At 45.0% G+C, this 20,119-nt stretch overlaps 1 protein-coding gene across 2 annotated transcripts in view; it reads right to left on the bottom strand.

The window, feature by feature from the left end:
- Window positions 1–20,119, bottom strand: part of JAKMIP2 (janus kinase and microtubule interacting protein 2) — a 354,418-nt gene that overhangs the window by 53,566 nt on the left and 280,733 nt on the right. For both annotated transcript variants that reach the window (XM_085618096.1, XM_085618097.1), the window contains exons 14-19: window positions 19,842–19,940; window positions 18,577–18,675; window positions 13,982–14,035; window positions 3,015–3,080; window positions 2,434–2,502; window positions 1,156–1,233 (exon numbers count right to left, since the gene is read on the bottom strand). In XM_085618096.1, the coding sequence (XP_085474222.1) occupies window positions 1,156–1,233; window positions 2,434–2,502; window positions 3,015–3,080; window positions 13,982–14,035; window positions 18,577–18,675; window positions 19,842–19,940 (465 nt within the window). The remainder of the gene's footprint in view (window positions 1–1,155; window positions 1,234–2,433; window positions 2,503–3,014; window positions 3,081–13,981; window positions 14,036–18,576; window positions 18,676–19,841; window positions 19,941–20,119) is intronic.

Raw genomic sequence — 20,119 nt, 5'->3', positions numbered from 1 at the left:
GGTACACAGCGGTAAGACAACTGCTGCTAACTAGTGTTAGTGGTAGTTATCGCCCGTCCTTGTACATATCCCCCCTTATCAGCTATGTTTCAGGAGAAAACGTTTAAGTCATTCTGCCAGCTGGAGAATATGTGTTGCTTGAGACTTTGCTGTAATGGCCGAATACCGAAGCATGTGGCAGTCAAAACACAATCAATTAAAGAGGTACATAAATCAATAACGAGGCCCTTATGTCGAAAGAGACAGATTTATTAGCTCTTCTTAAAGGAACATTTTCAAGTCTGCAAGAAAATCATATGGAAAAGATATTTACGTGTTCTGGGCCCCTCCACCTCAAATAAATTCAATATCTGTCCAGAAAACTCATGCATTGCGCTGAAAGTTGACAAATTAGGGTGATGTGCTCCAGTGGCTAAATTGTTGACTATGGGACCAGATTTCATATATTGTCTTTGCAGCTGTACAATTTTGCACCAACTCGTGCACCAAAGAGGTAGTGCAGGAACAACAATTGCACCAGCTCAGAGTGAGTTCAATAGGAGACTGCAGCTGGACCCAAACCATATATGATGCAATAACCAGCTTTAAAAATCAGGAATTTTGAAAGATCAGCCCGTGACTGCAGCTTACCAGTATTAGTTTTTATTCTCTAGCATCAAGTTGAAAAACAATTCCTTATATTTTCGACATGTTTCTGCAGTTTTATTTTTCCTTCAGCCATATTTTATTTTACCCTTTTACTTCAGAAATCTGAAAAAACATGCACATATTTTACATACGTTCCCCACAGATTTCGGCTGCCCCTACTCTTCCTGAATCAGATTGTTTTGTATTCCATTACCCACCTGCTGTCCGCACGTGCTTACCTGAAAGGTCTACCACTGATTGTCAGATATGGCGGTTCTGGCCTTTAAAGCATACAAATGCACTGTACTGATGGTGAACTAAACGCGGAAGGCGAGAGTGACAAAGAGGACCGCTCACCTTGAGTGGTGGTAATGCAGCTTTTTATTGAATCACAGCCACCCAACTCCTTCCACCTCTGGATCCCCAGGCTCCCTGAGGCGACGGGATTCTACAAGGCGCTGCACAGGTTAGGAATGCCACGAGGACAGAACACCACAAGTCCATCGCTAGCCTGAGAAAGTGACTCACCATGTACGCCTGGTCGAGCGCTTGCTTCCTGTAGTCTAGCTCTTCCTCCAGGTAGCCTTTCAGTTTGCAGAACTGCTCCTAATTGACCAATGGAAGAAGGAAACGGGTCAGGAAGGAAGGCATATCAGGCCTTTTTCACTACCGCCTAAAGAGGTGAGTCATGGTTTTCAGATATACCTAAAGAAAAAGGTTCTTTTGAGGGAAATAGTCTGCTGTGGTAAGGCAAAAAACGTATTTTCTTGTGCTTGATTACCCGCAGGCAGGCATATAGAGCCAAATTTCGGGGGTGGGGGGGGGGGGGGGGGGGCTGAAAAAGATTTCGGGGGGGGGGCTAAGTCTTCCAGCCATAGGCAGAGTGGCTGTAAGAAGGGGTGAACACGCAACAAAAGCCTCATTAACGAGTAAATGGTCTTTTAAAGACCTGTGAAGTACTCGGGTCCGGCTGCAATTAGACGAACGCCAGCCCGCGAGGCTGTCTCGGCCGGGCTGGCACACCTGAGGGGGGGGGGGTGGGGGGGGTGAGCCCAATGGGTGTTGCGCGCCTGATTACCCGCATTCCATAGGATTGAAGGAAGGTCCCTAGATTTACCACGCGTTTAAAAAAATTAAGTATTTATAATACTTTTCTAAACTATAACGTATGGAGGGATGTCCAAAGTTTGTAAAGGGATATTGTGTGGTGTGTCTTAGAAAAGACAGCATGCCTAGTCATGGGGGGACATATTCAATATCTACAGAATCACAGTTAACCAAGGCCAAAGGAGATGACCTGAAAGGCAAAAATGGTTCAAATATTCTGCTAAAACATAAAACACAGAAAGACTGCCAGCAGAAGAAACTGTTCCACCTGGTGAAATTCAGTGAGTTTGCCGAATTGGGGAAGTTTTCTGAACGTTTTGTACTATGTGGTGTTTCACGTGGTTCGTGAGCCAACAGAATGTTCCTAAACTGTCAGGTAAATTTGTGCCTCATGGCATATATTTGTAGAATAGTGAAACGAAAGTCTGCAAACTGCTACTGTTTTGTAACTAATATCCGTAAAACAAGAAAGAATAATCACAATACCTAAAATTCAGCCCAAGCCTATACTTTATACATGTTTTATGGCAGAGTCTGGACGTGATGTCTCTTCTGACTCCAAGCCTTCTTAGTTGACCTCTAGACATGAATCCCTGGCATTCTTGCTGTTCTGACTCAATTACAGCCACTACTCTGGTCTTGGCAAAACCCCACAACACTATCTGCAAACAGAAGGGAGAATTGTATGGATGGCCTTACCATGTCACTCTCCAGCTCCATCATCTTCTGGTGCAGAGCGGCTTCGGCACCTTCAATCTGCTGGATCCACTGGAGGCAAGCAAAGGGCAGAGGCAGGAAGAAGAAAAGCGCAGTGAAATAAAATCTTACTACGAGCTTCACCTCAACCATATCAACTCCCCTCCCCACTTGAAGGGTTTCACCCCAACAAAGCAAACGTGTCAAGAGTGATGTTTGTGGTCACCAGATGGCAAGTCTGACTAAAGTTTTACAAATTCATATTTTAACAGACAGTGCCCCAAAAACTCAACTTCCCATTGAGTGTTTCACATTGAGCTTGGAAATGACAATTGTTTCTCTTTATGTCCCATTAGGAGAGTCACTGCGTCACCGGATCACACATCATAGTTTGGAGCAAGGACAAGTGATCTCTCAACCAACATCCATCGACAGCTGACCATGGAGCGGTGTGTTGGGGCTGTAACTCATCCACTAGTGACTTGTGATGGTGAGCACAGATAAAGACTGGAAAAATGGGACTTGCCACCAATGACAACATGGAACTGAACACACACTGTGAGTATAAAACAACAGGACTGTACCTTCTCTGCCAGGGACAGCACGGTGCTCGCCTGGATGATGGCGACTTGCTCTTCGTTCCTTAAATTCTGCATGGAGGGAAGTACTGCAGTTAGTAAAGAGGCAGAGGTCCTTATTGGTCTCAGAGCTGCAGTGGAGGACATAATTCTAACATAGCTACAAATGAAAGGTTAGGCTGTAGATACAGATGTTTAAAAAAACACATTGCAGCAGGATCCTACAGCTGTGTATAGAACAATTAACTTACACCCCTATAATACTAGAGAGGGAACTAACAAAAATATTACAATGGAATAGAGCTTACAACAACCAAGAAAGGAAGGCCACCGAAGGGCACAGCTAATGGTTTTCTTGCAGATTCTTGCCTATGTTTAAATCGGAATATAAATGATATATAGTAGATCACATAATGGAGTGAGCTATTGGGGACCACTTGGTCATATTTATCAGTAGGATGTGTTTCTTATATCTCTTTATAATTTTGAGGGTGAGGACGGTGCACCAGAAACGAAGTCAAGGGAAAACCTCAAGTTCATTCAAAATGTCCTTTACTCTATAAGTTAGTTTTTAAAATTTCCACCACAGCCAACGCGTTTCGTTCCATTGGAACTTCGTCAGGGCTCAGAAAAGTATCTCACGAGGGCTCAAAACAGTCCTATGCCCAAGATCATAAACCCCTCCATCCAATATTGGAGGTTTGTTCAAATCACCCCAGCCTATATTTGTAAATAGTTCGATCAATATTGTAGTATCTTATCCTCCATAAATATCCGGAGGTTTAATCCCAAAAGAGTAGTCACCCCAAGTTAGTGTTGGGAGAAGAATGGGCCAGTGTAGTGGCCTACCAACCTTTTCAATAGAGACGCGCTCTTCGTTATCGTATTCAAAAACTTTTTGGAGCCCTCGTGAGATACTTTTCTGAGCCCTGACGAAGTTCCTATGGAACAAAACGCGTTGGCTGTGGTGGAAATTTTAAAAACTAACTTATAGAATAAAGGACATTTTGAATGAACTTGAGGTTTTCCCTTGACTTCGTTTCTGGTGCACCGTCCTCACCCTCATGATTTTGTCTGATTCTCAGTGGAGCAGAAGTGCGGCAAGCTCCAGACGGGCGTGCACAGATAAAGGACTTTCTTCACTTTGGAATTGAAGTGCTGAACCTTGGTCATCCGCATTGATCTTTTGTAACAATCTCTTTATAGTTTGATGAAGTGAAATGTTTTATTGGTAGTGGGATACAACTGCTACATTGATATAGCAGAAGTGTTCCTTGTAACGTAATGTAATGTAATTAGACACTTGTAGAGAGCTACTGTCACTCCGAGGAGCATCTTGGCGCTGAACAGAATCCAGAGTTGGAAGCCTACTGAGTGACTGCCAAAGGCGAGGGTACAAGTATTAGATAAGAGTTTTGCACAGGGCGTTCAATGCTGAAAAAATCCAGGTCTTTAGGGCTTTCCTAATTCCTAGATTGGATCTGACGAAGCTGGATAGGTAGTTTATTCCATGCCTTAGACCCAAGTACTGCAAGCGATTTTCCTCCTTTTGAGACCAATCTAAAAGCTGGTATTTTTAACATATTAGCATTAGACGACCTAAGATGCCGGGAGGGCCTATAGCGCATAAATCTGGTTCGAAGATAATACGGACCTGAGGAGTGAACTGTCTTGAAGGTAATTATCAGGACCTTGAATAGCACTTGTTTATGAATTGGCAGCCTTGGGCCATGTAAGCACACTACACTTTGCTGTTGTCCTCCAGGTTCGCTACAGTCTCCATGCCGTAGTGCATGTTAGCGGGATAATGTTGCACTAATCCTATTTCATGGAGATTGATGTTGCCTTCCTGGCTGTGTTTTAAATCAGAAAGAAGGTTTCATAGAGAATTTACAGAGAAAGCTGAGAGATTCCTAAGGCATCCATTGGAACATAAGCAAGATGGCTGCCAAGGATGATCCTTCAGAAGTAACTCAATATGGCCACAGTTATCCATGGCAATGACCTATGAAACATGTTAGATGACGAATTTTCCTTCCAATATATATATTGTAAACCCAGAAGATCATCTAACCTCAAGAGAATGTGAAAATTCTGGATGCTCCCTTTCAGATTATTAAGTAGTATTATGATGGGGCATGGTATTAGATATTGTTCTCGGACTAGCAGAATGCAGAAGGTATCGAAACAAGGAACACCGATCTTATACGCACCAACTATAATGTAATGATGCTCAGTGTTGGAGGGCAGGTGTAACTCCAGGAGAAATATCCAAATGTATCCAAACCTTTTCATGAACTATAAACCAATCACCCTTACATTTTGTGCACCAGCTGAATGAAACAGGTTGATGGAGTTTGAATTGGCAACAGAATGTACGTTTTTGAGTTCAATCCCTCTGGAGTTTCATGGGCACTTACGTAGGACAATGGGCTTTGGGGTGAGGGGAGGGCGAGCCAAAGGCAGGGTGTGTCCCACCCGGGGAGTTTGGAACATGGTGCAGCCCAGATTGCACCAGGCTTCTTTTGGGCTTTTTTGGGGCTGGGCTGTGTTGGGCTTTATCGCCCGACCTATAAACGGGCACTTTATTAAATTCTGTCACCATTTTGTGGTGACACAGTGGCAATCAGTAGCAATTAGGACAATTTTTATAAGTTTCAGGCAAGTTAAGGTAGCTAGATTTAGGTAATCATGTCAGATTTCCATGTCCACGAGGCCATGCGCCTGCTAGCTGAGGCAGATCATATGGACTTGCTGACGTCGGGTGCGTGGGTCTTGGTGCACCAGGGAAAAGGGGCCACAGCCTCGTAGTCAGAGGCCTTTATCCCGGTGGTTGCTCTGTAAACATTTATCAGTGCTTCAGCAGATATGCACAGATAAGAGATAAAGGGTCCTGTTCTCGTCTTTCATTTCGGGGATGTCTTTTGGGGATTTTTTGGGTTTTGGAGCCGCTGGGTAGGAAAGGTATCCTGGGTTTGGAGTGAGGGGATGTTGAAGGTTAGGAGGACAGGCTGGAATTGTGCATTAATCAATCTAAAACAGATCAGAGGGCGCTAGGAAAGGGAGTGAGACTTTCTGTTTTTCCGGCCTGGGAGGTGTGTCTAGTAAAGTGAGGAGCAAAGTGGTGGGAGGTCAGTGAGGCATCAAGAGGAGAAGTCGTCCGTTATATGGATGGGTTTTGGGTAACAGCTCATCAACTTCTGTGGGTCAAGCGAGGCGCCTTGGAAAGCATGGGGAAATCCCAAAGGAATTTGGGACACACTCCTCTAGGATTGGTGAGGCCAGAGAATCAGTCCAAAGTGGCTGAGGCAGGGAAAGGATTATGACATTGTGCCAATGGTCGTTAGGCTGCTTCTGGCTATATGTGCATGGGGAAACAGGACAGGGGTTTGTGACACCGCCAATTCCATATCTCCCATTTGTGTTCTTTTCAGGTGCGGTTGCTGGGCTGGAAGTCAGTGATTTGTCAATATGGATTGTGGGACATTCATTTATTAAATGGGCTGAATAACATGAACTACAGAAAGGCTGAGGCGGTAACTTTGGGCTGGATGAACAGCATTTTTGCAGTGAAATGGCATGGAAAAGGTGGTATGCGCTGGCAGGAACTTTTAAATTACTTGAATCAACTATTGAGGAGGCACAGATGTCCTGACATTTTGGTGTTGCATGTAGGTGAAAATGATTTAGTGGTATGTAAAGGTCTCGCCCTGTTGAAAGAGATGAACAGGGACATCCTGGAAATTAGGAGGCAGTTGTCAGGGGCATTTGTTATTTAAACAGAATTTGCTTTGCAGCAACATTGGAGAGGTGTGATCGGGCCAGCCGTCATTGACAAGGACCTGTGTAAGATTAACAGAGATATGTGGATGTTTAGTAGTGAAGAGAGGTTTGGCAGGGTAGAACATCTGGAACTGGAGTTTGAGGCCACATATCTCTTAAGAGGGGATAGAGTGCATCTATCGCCATACTGGCGACAGTTGAATTTGATTGAGGGAAAAGAGTCCTTAGATAAGGTCCTGACTGGGAGCAGAAACAAGGAAGTTTCCTACAGGGAGGGTCAGAAAAGAGGAGGAGGGAGGATAGGCCATTTCTGAGTGGCAGTGGTCATTTCATTTGTTAATGTTAATGTTAATGTTATGGTAATTTATATAGCGCACGGCTGCCCCAGCCAAGGGGCGTCCCGGCGCTGCGAAAAAACCAATTGCAGAAAGAAAGAGGCGCAAAGAAAGAGAGGCAATTATTGAAAAAGGTGAGTTTTAATAGCCTTTCTGAAGGTCAAAAGGTCCTGCATGCCACGGATAGATTCCGGAAGACTATTCCATAACTTGGCAGCTAAGAAGCTAAAGGATCGGCCGCCTACTCTGGCCAGTCTGGTGCGAGGAATGATCGCAAGATGTTGTCCCTCTGAGCGAAGCGACCTCCTAGGAGTATACTCCGACAAGAGGGGGCACAGCATTGGGGGAGAGGCGGTTTTAAGGATTTTAAAGGCTAAACATAGTGCCTTAAACTGGATCCTTTTACCCACCGGGAGCCAGTGTAATTTTTTCAAGGCTCCGGTCGTCGAGGAGTGGCGAGGGAGACCTACCAGCACCCTGGCAGCCGCATTCTGGACTCTCTGTAGTCTGGAGGTTTCGGCAAGGTTCGCCCCTAATAAAAGAGAACTGGCATAATCCAGTCTTGAAAGGATAGTCGCCTGAACAATTAACTGGCGGGTGCGGCAGTCGAAGAACCTCAAAATAGGTCTGAGGTTACGTAGAATGCCGAAGCAGGTGGCCGCCACCTTTTTAGTATGGTGCGTAAACCTCAGTGCTGAGTCCACCCAGACTCCCAGATTTTTAACGCATTCCTTAGGCTTAGGAGGTTGGCCCAAGACATCAGGCCACCAGCTGTCACCCCAGGACGCGGTATTTTTCCCCAGGAGCAGTATCTCTGTTTTCCCCGCGTTAAGTTGGAGAAAATTCGCCGTCATCCAGTTGGTGATGTCAGTGAGTGTCTGTTTAAAGCGATAAGCCTCCAGACCACTGTTGTCATTGAGATCCACCACCAGCTGGGTATCGTCAGCGTAGGATACCAATGCTAGTCCGCTCCTTCTAGCCACCTCTGCAAGGGGGCGGACATAGACATTGAACAGGGTAGGGCTCAGGGAAGAACCCTGCGGCACTCCCTGTCCGATATTATGCTCCTTCGAGATGTAAGGGGGGGTGGAGACTCTGAAAGACCTGTTGGAAAGAAAGTCTCTAAACCATCCTAAAGCTATCCCTGTAATACCAATTTCCTCCAATCTCGTCAGAAGGACCTCGTGCGACACCGTATCGAAGGCAGCACTGAGGTCCAACAGGACCAGTGCTGCCATTCCGCCGCTGTCAAGGATGGTACGGAGGTCCTCTGTAACACTGAGCAGGGCTGTCTCGGTGCTGTGACCAGCTCTAAACCCGTGTTGGGAGTCATCCAGAATGTTATTGGTTAGGAGGAAGTTGGTCAGAATGTTATTGACGTGTGCCTCGATGATTTTGGCTGGCCAGGGAAGCAGGGAGATGGGCCTAAAATTTTCAGGAAGCATGGGATCTAAAGTGGGTTTTTTTAAGATGGGGGATACCCGTGCCTGCTTCCATTTAGAAGGAATGCTGGCAGTAGAGAGAGACAGGTTAATAGTGCCTCGTATATGTTCTGTAATAAGTTCATGGGCTTCACAGAAAGTCTCCGGTTTTAAGGGATCCGCCGGGGAGCCAGATTTAATTTTTCTACAAATTTTTTGAAAACTCTCTTGCTCAAGAGTAGGAAGAGAGGAAAGAGAAGGTCTGGTAGAGTCCAGAGTAACCGAAAGCTGCGGACATTTAGGGAAAGTGTCATAAATTTTCCTAATCTTATTGGTGAAAAAATTAGCCATATTATTGCAAAGGTCAGGGGAGGTAGTGGCAGTGATAGCAGTTTTTTTCGCAGTAAGGTCTTTCAGAATTTTAAAAACAGATTTAGAGGTGTTGGAGCTACTGTTGATTTCATCGGCATAATATGCCGCTCTTGTTCTGCACACCTTTCGGTGATAGGTTTTCTGGAGTAGGGCATAATTCTGTTTGAGATTGGCATCGTAGTTTTTTCTCCAACCCCTCTCCGCCTTTTTGCATTCCTTTTTCAGAATGGCTAGTTCAGAGTTGTACCAAGGACTAGCCGTATGGGTACGGGCCTTGATCCACCTGGCAGGGATCAGGGTGTCTAGTGCCTGGGTGATCCAGAGGCAAAACTGGTCATACCTTACGTCAAGGTCCTCACTTAAGGGAGGAGGATTTACCACCAGGAGTTCATGCAGATCTTCTAAGCGGAGTTTTCTCCATGGACGTTTTTGAACTAGCGGAGTGGGCACCAGAACAGGGCTAGAATTGCAGGAAATTGACAGTATTACCAAATGATGGTCCGTCCAAGTCATAGGAATAGGCGGGTATGCGGATCCACTCGTAATATTAGTAAAGATGGGATCGAGGAGGTGTCCCGCTCTATGGGTGGGACCACTTACGAGTTGATTAAGCTGAAAAGCAGCAAGATCCGCAAGAAAGGTGGCAACTTTAGGCTCGGTGTCTCTGTCTAGATGTATGTTGAGGTCGCCTATGATCGTGAAATTAGCCGTTTTAGTGATGTTAGTGCCCAGATACTGTAGGAGAGAGTTAATGAAGGGGACGTCAGCGCCAGGGGGTCTATAAATCAAGAGGCCAGTTGCGCAGAACTGTGAGTTGGCTTTGATAGAAAAGCGAACGCTTTCGCTGCCCTTAATGTCCACTTTAGTTAGTTGGCAGGCAAGGTGAGATTTGACTATAAGTGCTAGCCCGCCCCCTCTTGATCTCCTGTTCACCGTGTGAGTGGTATATCCCGTAGGAGTAGCTAAATTGCAAACCGAGTCCATGTCATCTTGGAGCCACGTCTCGGTCGTGAACAGGGCATCAAGGGAGTGATCTATTAAGAGATCATGGATTTCTAGATGGTGTTTTTGCATAGATCTAACATTTAAGTGTCCTAGCCTGAGGGCCTGGGGCGGTTTAGATTTCGATTTGGTATTAGAGCAGAGTTTGGAGGGGTGTAGTAGGGGATTTAGAATATGGGCTGGGTTCCGCCTGGTACATGCGCAAGTGGGGTGCTGGAGACTCAACAACTCGGTCTTAGAATAGCACATCTTACCCTGAAACATGTGAGAGGGGGAACAATATATCTGGCGCCAGGCGCTGCCTTAGCGCGGACGGGCGCAGACGGGCAGCTCTTTGGCGGGTCTTCGGCGGGGCTGCGCGCGATCGCTGCGCGCTCGTGGTACTGCGAGGGCTAAATAGCCCATTTGCAATGGTTATACATAAAGAAGATGGTTGTAAACATACGGGAAGCAGGACAATGGGTGGTGGTAATAAAGTTAAACCTAGAGAAAGGAAAAGTTAAGGGTTAGGATACTTTGATGATAAATGATGTAGGTCAAAGTGTTTACCATTGTAAAGGTTAACAGTTCAATGCTGGGTTAGGAGTTACAGTTGCAAGATAAAGATGTTAAAGGGGCGGTAAATTTAGGGGACAGTGTAGGGGGAACTAGGTCAAGTAATATATAGTGGGGTCTAGTTTTGTGAGGGAAAGGCCTAAGGTAAATTGTATGTGATGTGCACCTGTCTTCAATAAAGCAGCCTTTTTTACACAAGAAGCAACGCTCTTTATGGCCCAATGGGCTTTGGAGGGGCAGCCACTCGGTGAGTTTGGGCCATGGTGAAGTCCAGGCTGTTTTGAGCTTCTTTTGGGCTCTTTTTGAGCTGAGGTAAGAGTGTGGAGGGAAGAGCTGGTGGCCATACACATGTGAGGCACTTAGAGTTGAGTGTTCTGACCAGTGCCGCCCGTGTTTTGTGTTTTTTGTCCAACAGTAACGCAGCACCGTCTGCCTCCCTTACGAGCCCATGATACGATTCGATTAAGAATCGCGAGTGAGTTTTGAGTCTTTTCCTCATTTTCACTGTGTTCTGTTTTTAAATAATTTCCTTAGCGCACGCATGTCACAAATAGAGTCGTTTTCACGTGTGTCTGGCCGCTCTGTAGAATTACACATCAAGTATGCTCACCATTGCTGTGTAGCCGTAAGACACCCACGACTTCCACAACGATTTAGTGGGTTGATGCTAATTTCGCATAATATGGAACGGATGTTCGGTTCCAATAATCACTGGCAATTACCGGGGCGTATAACTCAGAATGTGGTGATTATATGCGCAAAAATGAGAGTTCACACGGAAATGGGCACTGTTCACTCTAATTTTAAATAGATTATTTTCTGACTGCCCAGAACTGTATGTGCTTTTTTCAGGTTCATCTGTACACAGAGGACTCCCTGAACCCTTTTACCACCTCCGCAAGTATAAGTAGGTGGCACACAGACGCTCCAGGGTTGGATGCACCTTAGTGTGTGTAGACCGCCCGGTGTGTCGATAGGTCCTGACGAAAACCTGTGACTACATTCAAAGGTTGAATATTTTTGGATAATACTTTAGGTCAAATCAAACCTACATTAGTATTACACCTCACCACTTTTTTAACTGTGATCCTGCTGCTCCATATTAAATTCATTAGGGAGTACAGTAGGATTACTTTTAACTTTATTTCACTCACTCACACACGTCACTTACACGTACTGAGATAATAACAAACCTGCTCCGCTGTAATCAGGCGTTGAAGCACACCCGGGTGGTATTCGGCTGCCCGGGTGGACCCCGATGATGAAGCACGTCACCAACTAGGTTGGTGAGTGAGGGGTTTCATAAAAAAGAAATAATTTCTCTTTTTACTTCTCTGTGAACTCTCTAACAGATAGAAGGTTTTTACCTTCTCTTATTTAAGGATACCCCCTTCTTTGTTTATTGTGTATACCTTAGGGGACTGGGAGTACCCCTTACAACTTAGTTGTGAAATCCCTTTCTCTCTCTTTTGTTATATTGTACAGTGGCAGTTATGACAGTAGCAGTTATGACAATTTTCCCACCCATCCTTCCGTAGATGGAAGAGTTTTCGGGTTTTGGTTAGTTGAAAGAGGGGTGTCCTTTGGCATTCGAAAGAGTGCTGGTAGTTTTAGTGGAGCACAGGTGCACAGGCCTAGGGTAAAAAGTGTGTGTTGTGCACCTGTCTTCATTAAAGCGGCCTTTTTCACTCAAGAAGCAAATATGTGGTCTGTGCTGCTCCCTATGGCCCAACAGGCCCATTAAGGATTCTGGACAATCAGGCACTCGTAATGTGACTTACAAAGCTGTGAAATGCACCTGAGTCATCACTTCCTCTCTGTTTTATTTCCCCCTTCTCTCACTTGTTCAACAATTGCTCACCAAGCACTTTAAAGCACAATGCTTAATTTATGTTGGTGGTTATAGATGGTGGGCGCTGGCATTAATTTTTGGGAACCGGACCTTATTTTCATCAGACTTAGACCCAAGGCAAGGTAGTTAAAGGCAATCTGAGAAAACAGAATATAAAAAAATCAAAATGGGATATTCTTGGTATTTGACCCTCCCCTCTCCACCTGGCCCCCTACACTGCTAGCAGCGAGCTCCTAAGAAAACGTTTGAGCCCTTGCCTTATGTAAGTATTTATTTGCAAATTATGCACTATTTAAGGAGCATGCGAGGAGCACCTAAGAAATCGCCACTAATTAAATAAAAATACATTTTGTTATTAGGGATTCCATTTATAGTGATTAAGGGCACATCTGTATCTTGACTTTGCAGATTGAACACCTTATTCACTGTATTACTGAATTGGACAGCACTTCCTGCTCAATCAGATGATTACTAAGGAGGCCAAACACGTGCTGTTTTATGCTGCTGAAAGTCAGATCTGACTTGCGGTGCTTATTTTATAAAAGAATAAGTGCAAGTAAGTGCAATTGTCCAAAGCTCTATTTAGAAGCCCTCAGCCAGTGACATTAAATGTCAGCACACTAAATACCCGGGCTGTCTACTATTAAGTCCCCCTCATGCTGCTTTAATCCACTACCAGACAATCCCTGACAATTTATGTCACTCTTGCCGGTTCCTATTTTGTCCTTTTACAATGGTTTTTTCTATCTTTCTCTTCTTCTGTGTTTCCTTTTTGTGTGTTTTTCGTTCTCTTGCTCTCCATAAATGTCTAATGCAGAAAAATAAGTTCCAGTCCCCAAAAATGAGTACTAGCGGCCCCACCAGCAACCACCGGCTCAAATTAAGCACTGGGGCTGTGCAAATGTGAGTGACCTGCCATGCTTCACGTAATGTCTTCAACTACAAGTTTTACCTACATATTACATATTATTTGAAAAGTATGGAGATCTTCCAATGAGATTGATAGCACATCAGTGCAACAACTATGCCCTGGCAACATTTTTATTACAAGGGTGAAATCATGTGAAATTTGTATATGTTACCTTAGGTGAATTTTGTGAAAGTCTGCCATTTCATGGTCACACTCATATAGACAATATTAGCGCTCGGGAGAGTAGCTTAAGCAAAATATTCAAGTTGGAACCATAAAACTGTGACTAAGAGCACGGTCTCAAATTATCTTTCATGCTCTGAACACACGCTATGCCATTGTGTACCGTTTTCACACACACATTTGCATAATACGTGTGTTTCTCCCAAAAATTACGTTTGCACCCTTATACCAATCTCCTTTGGGTTATACCCAATGCGTCCTCAGACACATAAAGGGCCACTCATGGATGTGTCTGTCTTGGTCACACTCTGTTTGTGTTGCAGTTGTTCATAAGAAATCTAAGACGGTAAGGACTAGAACTCCCCTGGGTGTATCACATACACCTAGGGGAGTTGTAGTCCTTTCAGTCTAATAGAATCTGTCCCCTAGGTTCAGAGGACTTACTCTCTTTCTATTTCTTGAGTTCAGAAGAAATCTTAGCCTTAATTGAAAAAAATCAAAAGGTCACTGGAATTTTGTTTACATTCCACATCACACATTTTAAGGAAACTCATACTTACCCCGTTGTCTCCCAGAATATCTAACTGCTTGATGAGGCCCGGGATGCTGACATCCTGCAAGAAAGTGAAAATAAATCAGTATTACTTTTGGTAATACAATAGATAGTAAATAAAGTGCTACAAAGAGGGACACCCAACTGGGACTTAGGCATACATGGCCTCAGTTCTTTGTCAGCTGACAGTCAGCTGGACTCAACAAGCATTGCTGGTACAATATTTCCATTTCAAAAGTCAGCTGTGGAGTAGAGACCCTGCGAAGGCAAGCTCACCCCTTCCATCCTTACTTTTAAGACAAGGTAGGATGTGCTCCTAGAGAGGCACGGCATTTGTGTACCTATTTGTATCTTAAAATACAAGCGGGGTGGGCTGATATAAGTGTAGATACCTTTGAACACAAGGCTATGTTTTGTGCCCCACCATTGACGCAAGTCTAGTAAAGCTTGCAATAAGACGAATGTCAATCAGCGTTAGGCAATCACCCCTACAGCTGGTCTTCGTCCAATTGTACTTTGAAGAAGAGTCGCTGACCTCAAAGTGTCTTCATTCCAGAAGATCTGAAGATCATTGGAGGCGGCGGTGAGTGTGTGTGAGGGGGTGGGGCCGTAAGGTAGACACAGTGTAACACAAACATCCCAATCCCAAGAAAGAACAGTGACTACCAAGAGTTATTGCTCGGAAAGAAATAATTTATAAGATTATAGGGCAGTAAAAATCAGAAAGAATGGCAGTGTTCCGATGCTTTTAACACAAACGGACGATATAAAGTTCCCGGATGTATTTGGAATATCTCCCTGAGGAAACAATAGCTAATGGTTAAGCTGCGGATTTTGAATAGTTCTTTAGATGTCTACTTAGATCAAAATGTTTAAGTTTCAAGTGTAGAGGTGCCCTTGTAGACCCAGGATTTGTGTTTCGCCCCAGTCCTGGGGAGACAGGCAGTAGGCAGCTCCAGACATTCAGGAAAGCACCAGGCGGGAATCGGTTGGAACACTGCGGCCTCAGCCACGCGCGTTCTGACATCGTAAGTGTAACCACACTTGCCTTACCACGCATATGCCTTAACCACACATGTGGTCTAGTTGCTGGCTGCCGGAAGCAGGAAGAGGAAGGATCGGGAGAGGATGCGACAAATCGAGGTAAGTGGGGTTTTGGGAGTAGTTTGTATGAGTTGGGGGTAGTTTTCAGTGCTGGGGGGTCAGGGTAGTTTTCAGGGCTGGGAAGTCGGTAGTTTTAGGGATCAGGGCAAGGGGCAGTTTTCAGGCCAAGGTTGCAGTTGAGCTGGGGCAGGATAGAGGTGGGGTATGTTTAAGGGGTGGGAGCTGGTTTTAGGGCTCAGGGAAGGGGCTGGGGTCGGTGTAGCTTTTAGGGGGCTAAGTTTTAGGGTTCAGGGCAGGGGACAAGCAAGGGGTAGTTTTCAGGCTGAGGGGGCAGTTGGAAAGGAGAGGAGGGAGGTGGGGGGTAGGTTTTAGGGGGTGGGGCTGGTGTTAGGGCTCAGAGAGGGCGACTGGCGTTGTGGTAGTTTTTTGGGGCTAGGGGGTTGGGTTTTAAGGATCAGGATAGAGGGTAGGGTAGTTTCTATGGCTGGGTCGGGTAGAATAGACTGCAGGAGGGCCAAATGTTAGGGCTCAGAGCAGAGGGGCAGAAGTGTGATGTTTACCACACATGTCCCTTTAACAATCATGTCTTTACCATGAAATTGCGTGGTAAAGGCAAGCGTGGGAAAGACGCCATCATGGTTAAGACCGCGTGGTTCAGGCATTCTTTCTTGAGGCATGGGTTGTTCCATAATACAACCGCACCAGGCATGTCGATATCAGTTTTGTTTTGATGAAGTACTTCATTTTGCTGGAGTGAAGCTCCTCCTTATATTCACTGTCCCTGGTAGCTGGGTAGTAGTCAACTGGCAGTTTAAACATTTTGGCACCACTCAATCAGTTTGAAGTTGTTTTTCTCAGGCATTTTACCTCTGTTCGGATCAGATGTGGATTCAGGGTGGCTTCCCTGGCAGTCTTTATTGAGGTGAGGAGATGTGGCTGGGTATGGCAGTATTTTCTTGCTCACAGCATGCAGTGATAGGGTCAAATGGCTCTTGGTAGGCATGATTCTCTTCAAAGGGGAAACACGTGCATCCAAGCCAGATAGATTTAAGGGGAGATAGGAGGTAGATGGGCTGACCTTGTTGGTCTACTGGTAGAAGCTTTCCTCCATCTTTCAACATCAACATTCCCAGGCACATGCACACAAACCGGAAGGGAGCGAATGCACTCATGCTGAATGGGAGAAGGATATTCAGTGCTGGTGCTGAATAAAAGCAAAATTGGTGGGAGAGAATAGATATACCGAACAACTGTGAACATGGATCATTGCAACGAGTGCATTTATACAAGAAACTATCTCTAAGTAACTGGGTTACAGGTTGGGAGGGGTGAAACCCTACTGAAACATAAACCACAATCTATGTCAGGGTCAAGTCACAAGCAAAACCCCAGATTAACCTGTGCTCAACCCTCTGGTAGCCTTGCACAGAGCAGTCCGACTTAACATAGAGGCAATGTGTAAAGTATTTATGCATCACTTTAAACAGTAATATAGTGAAAACACCACACAAGGAAAATCCCGCACCAATTTAGACAAATTGAGTAAATTGTAATAAAATAAACCAAGACCAAAACAACAAAAATCTAAACAGTAGAACAGAAGATATGCATTTTAAAGATTTCAGTGAAAATAGTCCCAAAAGCACAAAGCTCAAACTGTAGCTATTTGGTTGACCCGGACCGGGACAAAGTCAGGCCACTAAACAAGTGTACTTTAAATCCTGGTTGTGAAGAGTTGCAGAGTCCTGTGTCGTAGATGGGTCGCACAGCCAAGGCGATGTGAGCACCTAGTCGGAAATGCATTGTTTCCGAGGAGTTGCAAGGGCCTGCATTGTCGCTGTGGAGGATGTCGACAAGGGAGTTTGTGTGGTGAAGTCCTGCATCGGACATGCAACAAGCACCGGCTGATTTCGAAGAAGCTGCAGGGCTTGTGATGCAGAGTCCTGGGGCATTATCCAGGTTGCTGTCGATGAGAGGGTTGCAATGTGAGCTCTTGCGTTGAGGATGCAACTCACAGCAGTGGTTCTGATGGGGCTGAAATATGAAGTCCTTGCATTGGGAAAAGTCCATGCAGCACAGGCGATGCATCGTTTCTGCTCGAGGTTGTGCCACGCAGCAGAGGAGATGTGTCGGTTTTGCTGCATCCACAGGTGGGCTGGCAGAGCACCTTCAAACTCACTTCCAATGGTCCAGGACTGGGGTGGGTCCACTTGGCAGGGTAGGACTCACACATGGCAGAGTCCAGGTGCCGGGTTCAAGGTTGTTGGAACCTTCTGTCCTTGAGGCCTGAGTGTGAAGGACATCTAACTAGCCCTTGGAGTCGGTCTGAGGTCCTAGGTACAACTGATGCAGGTCTATTCCCGCAGGCAAGGCGGCAGCAGGCCAGTACAGCAGGCTAGCAGTATTTCAGAGCAGCAGTCCAGCAGAGTGGCAGTCCTTTCAGCAGCACAGCCATCCTTCTTCCTGGCAGAGTCCACAGGTCTAGAAGTGTACTGAGAGTTGGGGTCTGAGGTCCAACATTTATACTTGGTGCCAAGCTTTGAAATGGAGGAAGCTTCTAGAGGTTTCCACCCCCCTGAAGTGTCAGGTCTCCCTTCCTCCTTGTCCTAACCCCAGCTTTTCTGGGGCCACGATAGACTAGTAGCAAGCCCTTTGTTAGAGTGCTCAGGCAGAGCCTTTGTGATGTGCAAGTCCAGTAGTTGACTGCTCCTACTCCTCGTTAACTCAGAGTAGCTCATCCTGCCAACACCTATCTTCCCTTTGTCTCGCTGACTGGGGGCAATGCACAAAGTCCAACTGCCAGCTACGCCCAGTCATGTGACACAGGATCATACTGCAGGCACTAAATGGTTAGAACAAGGAAATGGCAACTTTCTAAAAGTGCCATTTTCAGCTTTGGGATTAAACATCCAACTTCACCATTAAAGAGGGGCTTTAATTTAAAAATTTCAGACACTAAACTTGACCTGTGTACCCCTTCTCATTTGGAAGCTATAGCTTATTAAATGTGATCAGGTAACTTCAATGCTATCCTATGGGAGAGGTACGTCTCACTGTAGTGAAAAAATATTTAGGGGTTTTTCACTACCAGGACATGTAAAACGTAATTGGGTGTAAGCCAATTATGCCATGTTTTAAGGAGAGGGCACAAGCACTTTAGCACTGGTTAGCAGTGGTAAAGTGTGCAGAGTCCTGAAGGCCAACAAAAACAGGTTCAGAAAACAAACAGGAGTGTGAAGGCAAACAAGTCTCAGGATGACCCTTCAGACAGGGCCAAGTCCAACACTAACTCTTAAGGACCTTTCCAACTGGATTGTCCCACAGAAGGATTGGCAATACAAAGGATTCCAGATATGAAGAAAGATTAATTTTACAGCAGTGGTGTTTGAGCTGTGGAAAGAATCAGGGCTGATGAAGCGGATGATGGCAGCCAGTGAAGGATGTGAATGTTTAGGGTGGTTTATCGAGTATCACCCAGAGCATTGGGGCCCTCTTTACCTTGACACCTTCCTTCATGCAGTATATCTGGAGGGCACTGACACCGTCAGCAAAGGGATGGATTTGCAGGTTGAATGGCGGCGACCTCCTTTCTCGCTCCTACAATATACCAATGGAAGATATGACAATCCAGGAAAGTTATAATTAATGAATAAGTTAATCAATTACACCTTGTTACCACCTGTTCTTTCTAACAGAACCCTTTTCCAAGTGCTATTAAGTCATTACATTTCTGATTGATGTAATGGATAAGAAAACATGGTAATGTTTTGTTTTTAAGGAAATACACATATCTGTTTTGTAAATAGGAATAGAGGACTGAAATAATGTAGATGGTACTATTCTGTGAACTCTCCTAACATTAAGTTTCTCTGGCTTACAGTATACAGATGCATTGGATACCAGATATTGTGACATGGATTACCTCACATAGAAGTATCCAAATATGGACATATCTCCTGTGTTTTTGGTGGAGATTTGTGTTATGGGAATAGTGAGAGCGAAAACAGATGCAGTTAGTGGGGCTGCCTTTAAAACTCTGCCTAAGGGGGATGGATGGTAGGTGCTTCCTAAGAATCCATAATAGACACAACTATATTACGAGTTGTTGCAGAGGGTGTTGGGAGAAAGGAAAAACATTTGCCTGTTAATTTAGAATGAGGAGCAGAGGATTATTACTCATATTCAAACAATGCTGACCAGTGGCTGGGGTCATTCACTTACATTTTCATTTTGTTAGAATATGCAACCATTGTTCCAGAATATTTTGTTATACTGTAGACTATCCCATTATTGAGCAATAATAGTGCCTCTATTGTGGAAAAATATTTTTTGTGGTCACCATTATGACTGAATATATTATAGCATTGTCCCTATTCACAAAACTATTTACATCCATAAACATATGTTTACTGCCAAATATACCTCCATTTATGCCCAGGAAAGTCCTAAGGATTCCTGGAAGGCGTAAATGCATCAATTACTACAGGTTTCTCCGCCACATATGCAGAGATATCTGCAGTAATAAATCCTACTGAAGAGGTTGGAAGGGTTGTTCCAAAGTGCTATTTGCCTTGAACGTTTGGGAAGGGAACACCCACAAATATGTCCATGTGTAAATTTGTGAGCACTCTGAAACTTCAATCTAATCTTTCCCCATCATAGAAATGGTCTGATATTTACTCCTGTCAAGGGATGTCGTATTTAAGGTTTTCCCCAGTAACACTACCCTTCACCCCCGCCACCTGAGCCTTTCTATGACCAACCTCGAGCTCCAGGTTCCGGAACTCCAGCAGCTCGTTCTGATCACGCGCGTCCTGCAGGTCCTGCTGCAGTCGGTTGTTCTCATTCTCCAGCTTGTCTATCTGCCATGGGAAGGTTCAGAGTTAAGTTTACACTGACAAAGTAACACAGACACCACTCAGAGCAAGAGGGATCACAGCACACCATGGCAGACACTGAAGAGGCTATGTAGGCACAGATCACATGCTTGTGATGTCACAGAGTATCAGGGAGTAGGGTCATCGAGGAAAGACTGGTGGAT

The sequence above is a fragment of the Triturus cristatus genome, chromosome 7 (genome assembly GCF_964204655.1).
Source record: "Triturus cristatus chromosome 7, aTriCri1.1, whole genome shotgun sequence".
Classification (NCBI taxonomy): Eukaryota; Metazoa; Chordata; class Amphibia; order Caudata; family Salamandridae; genus Triturus; species Triturus cristatus.
The sequence above is the reverse complement of the archived record's forward strand: the minus strand, read 5'-3'. Positions and strand labels throughout refer to the sequence as shown.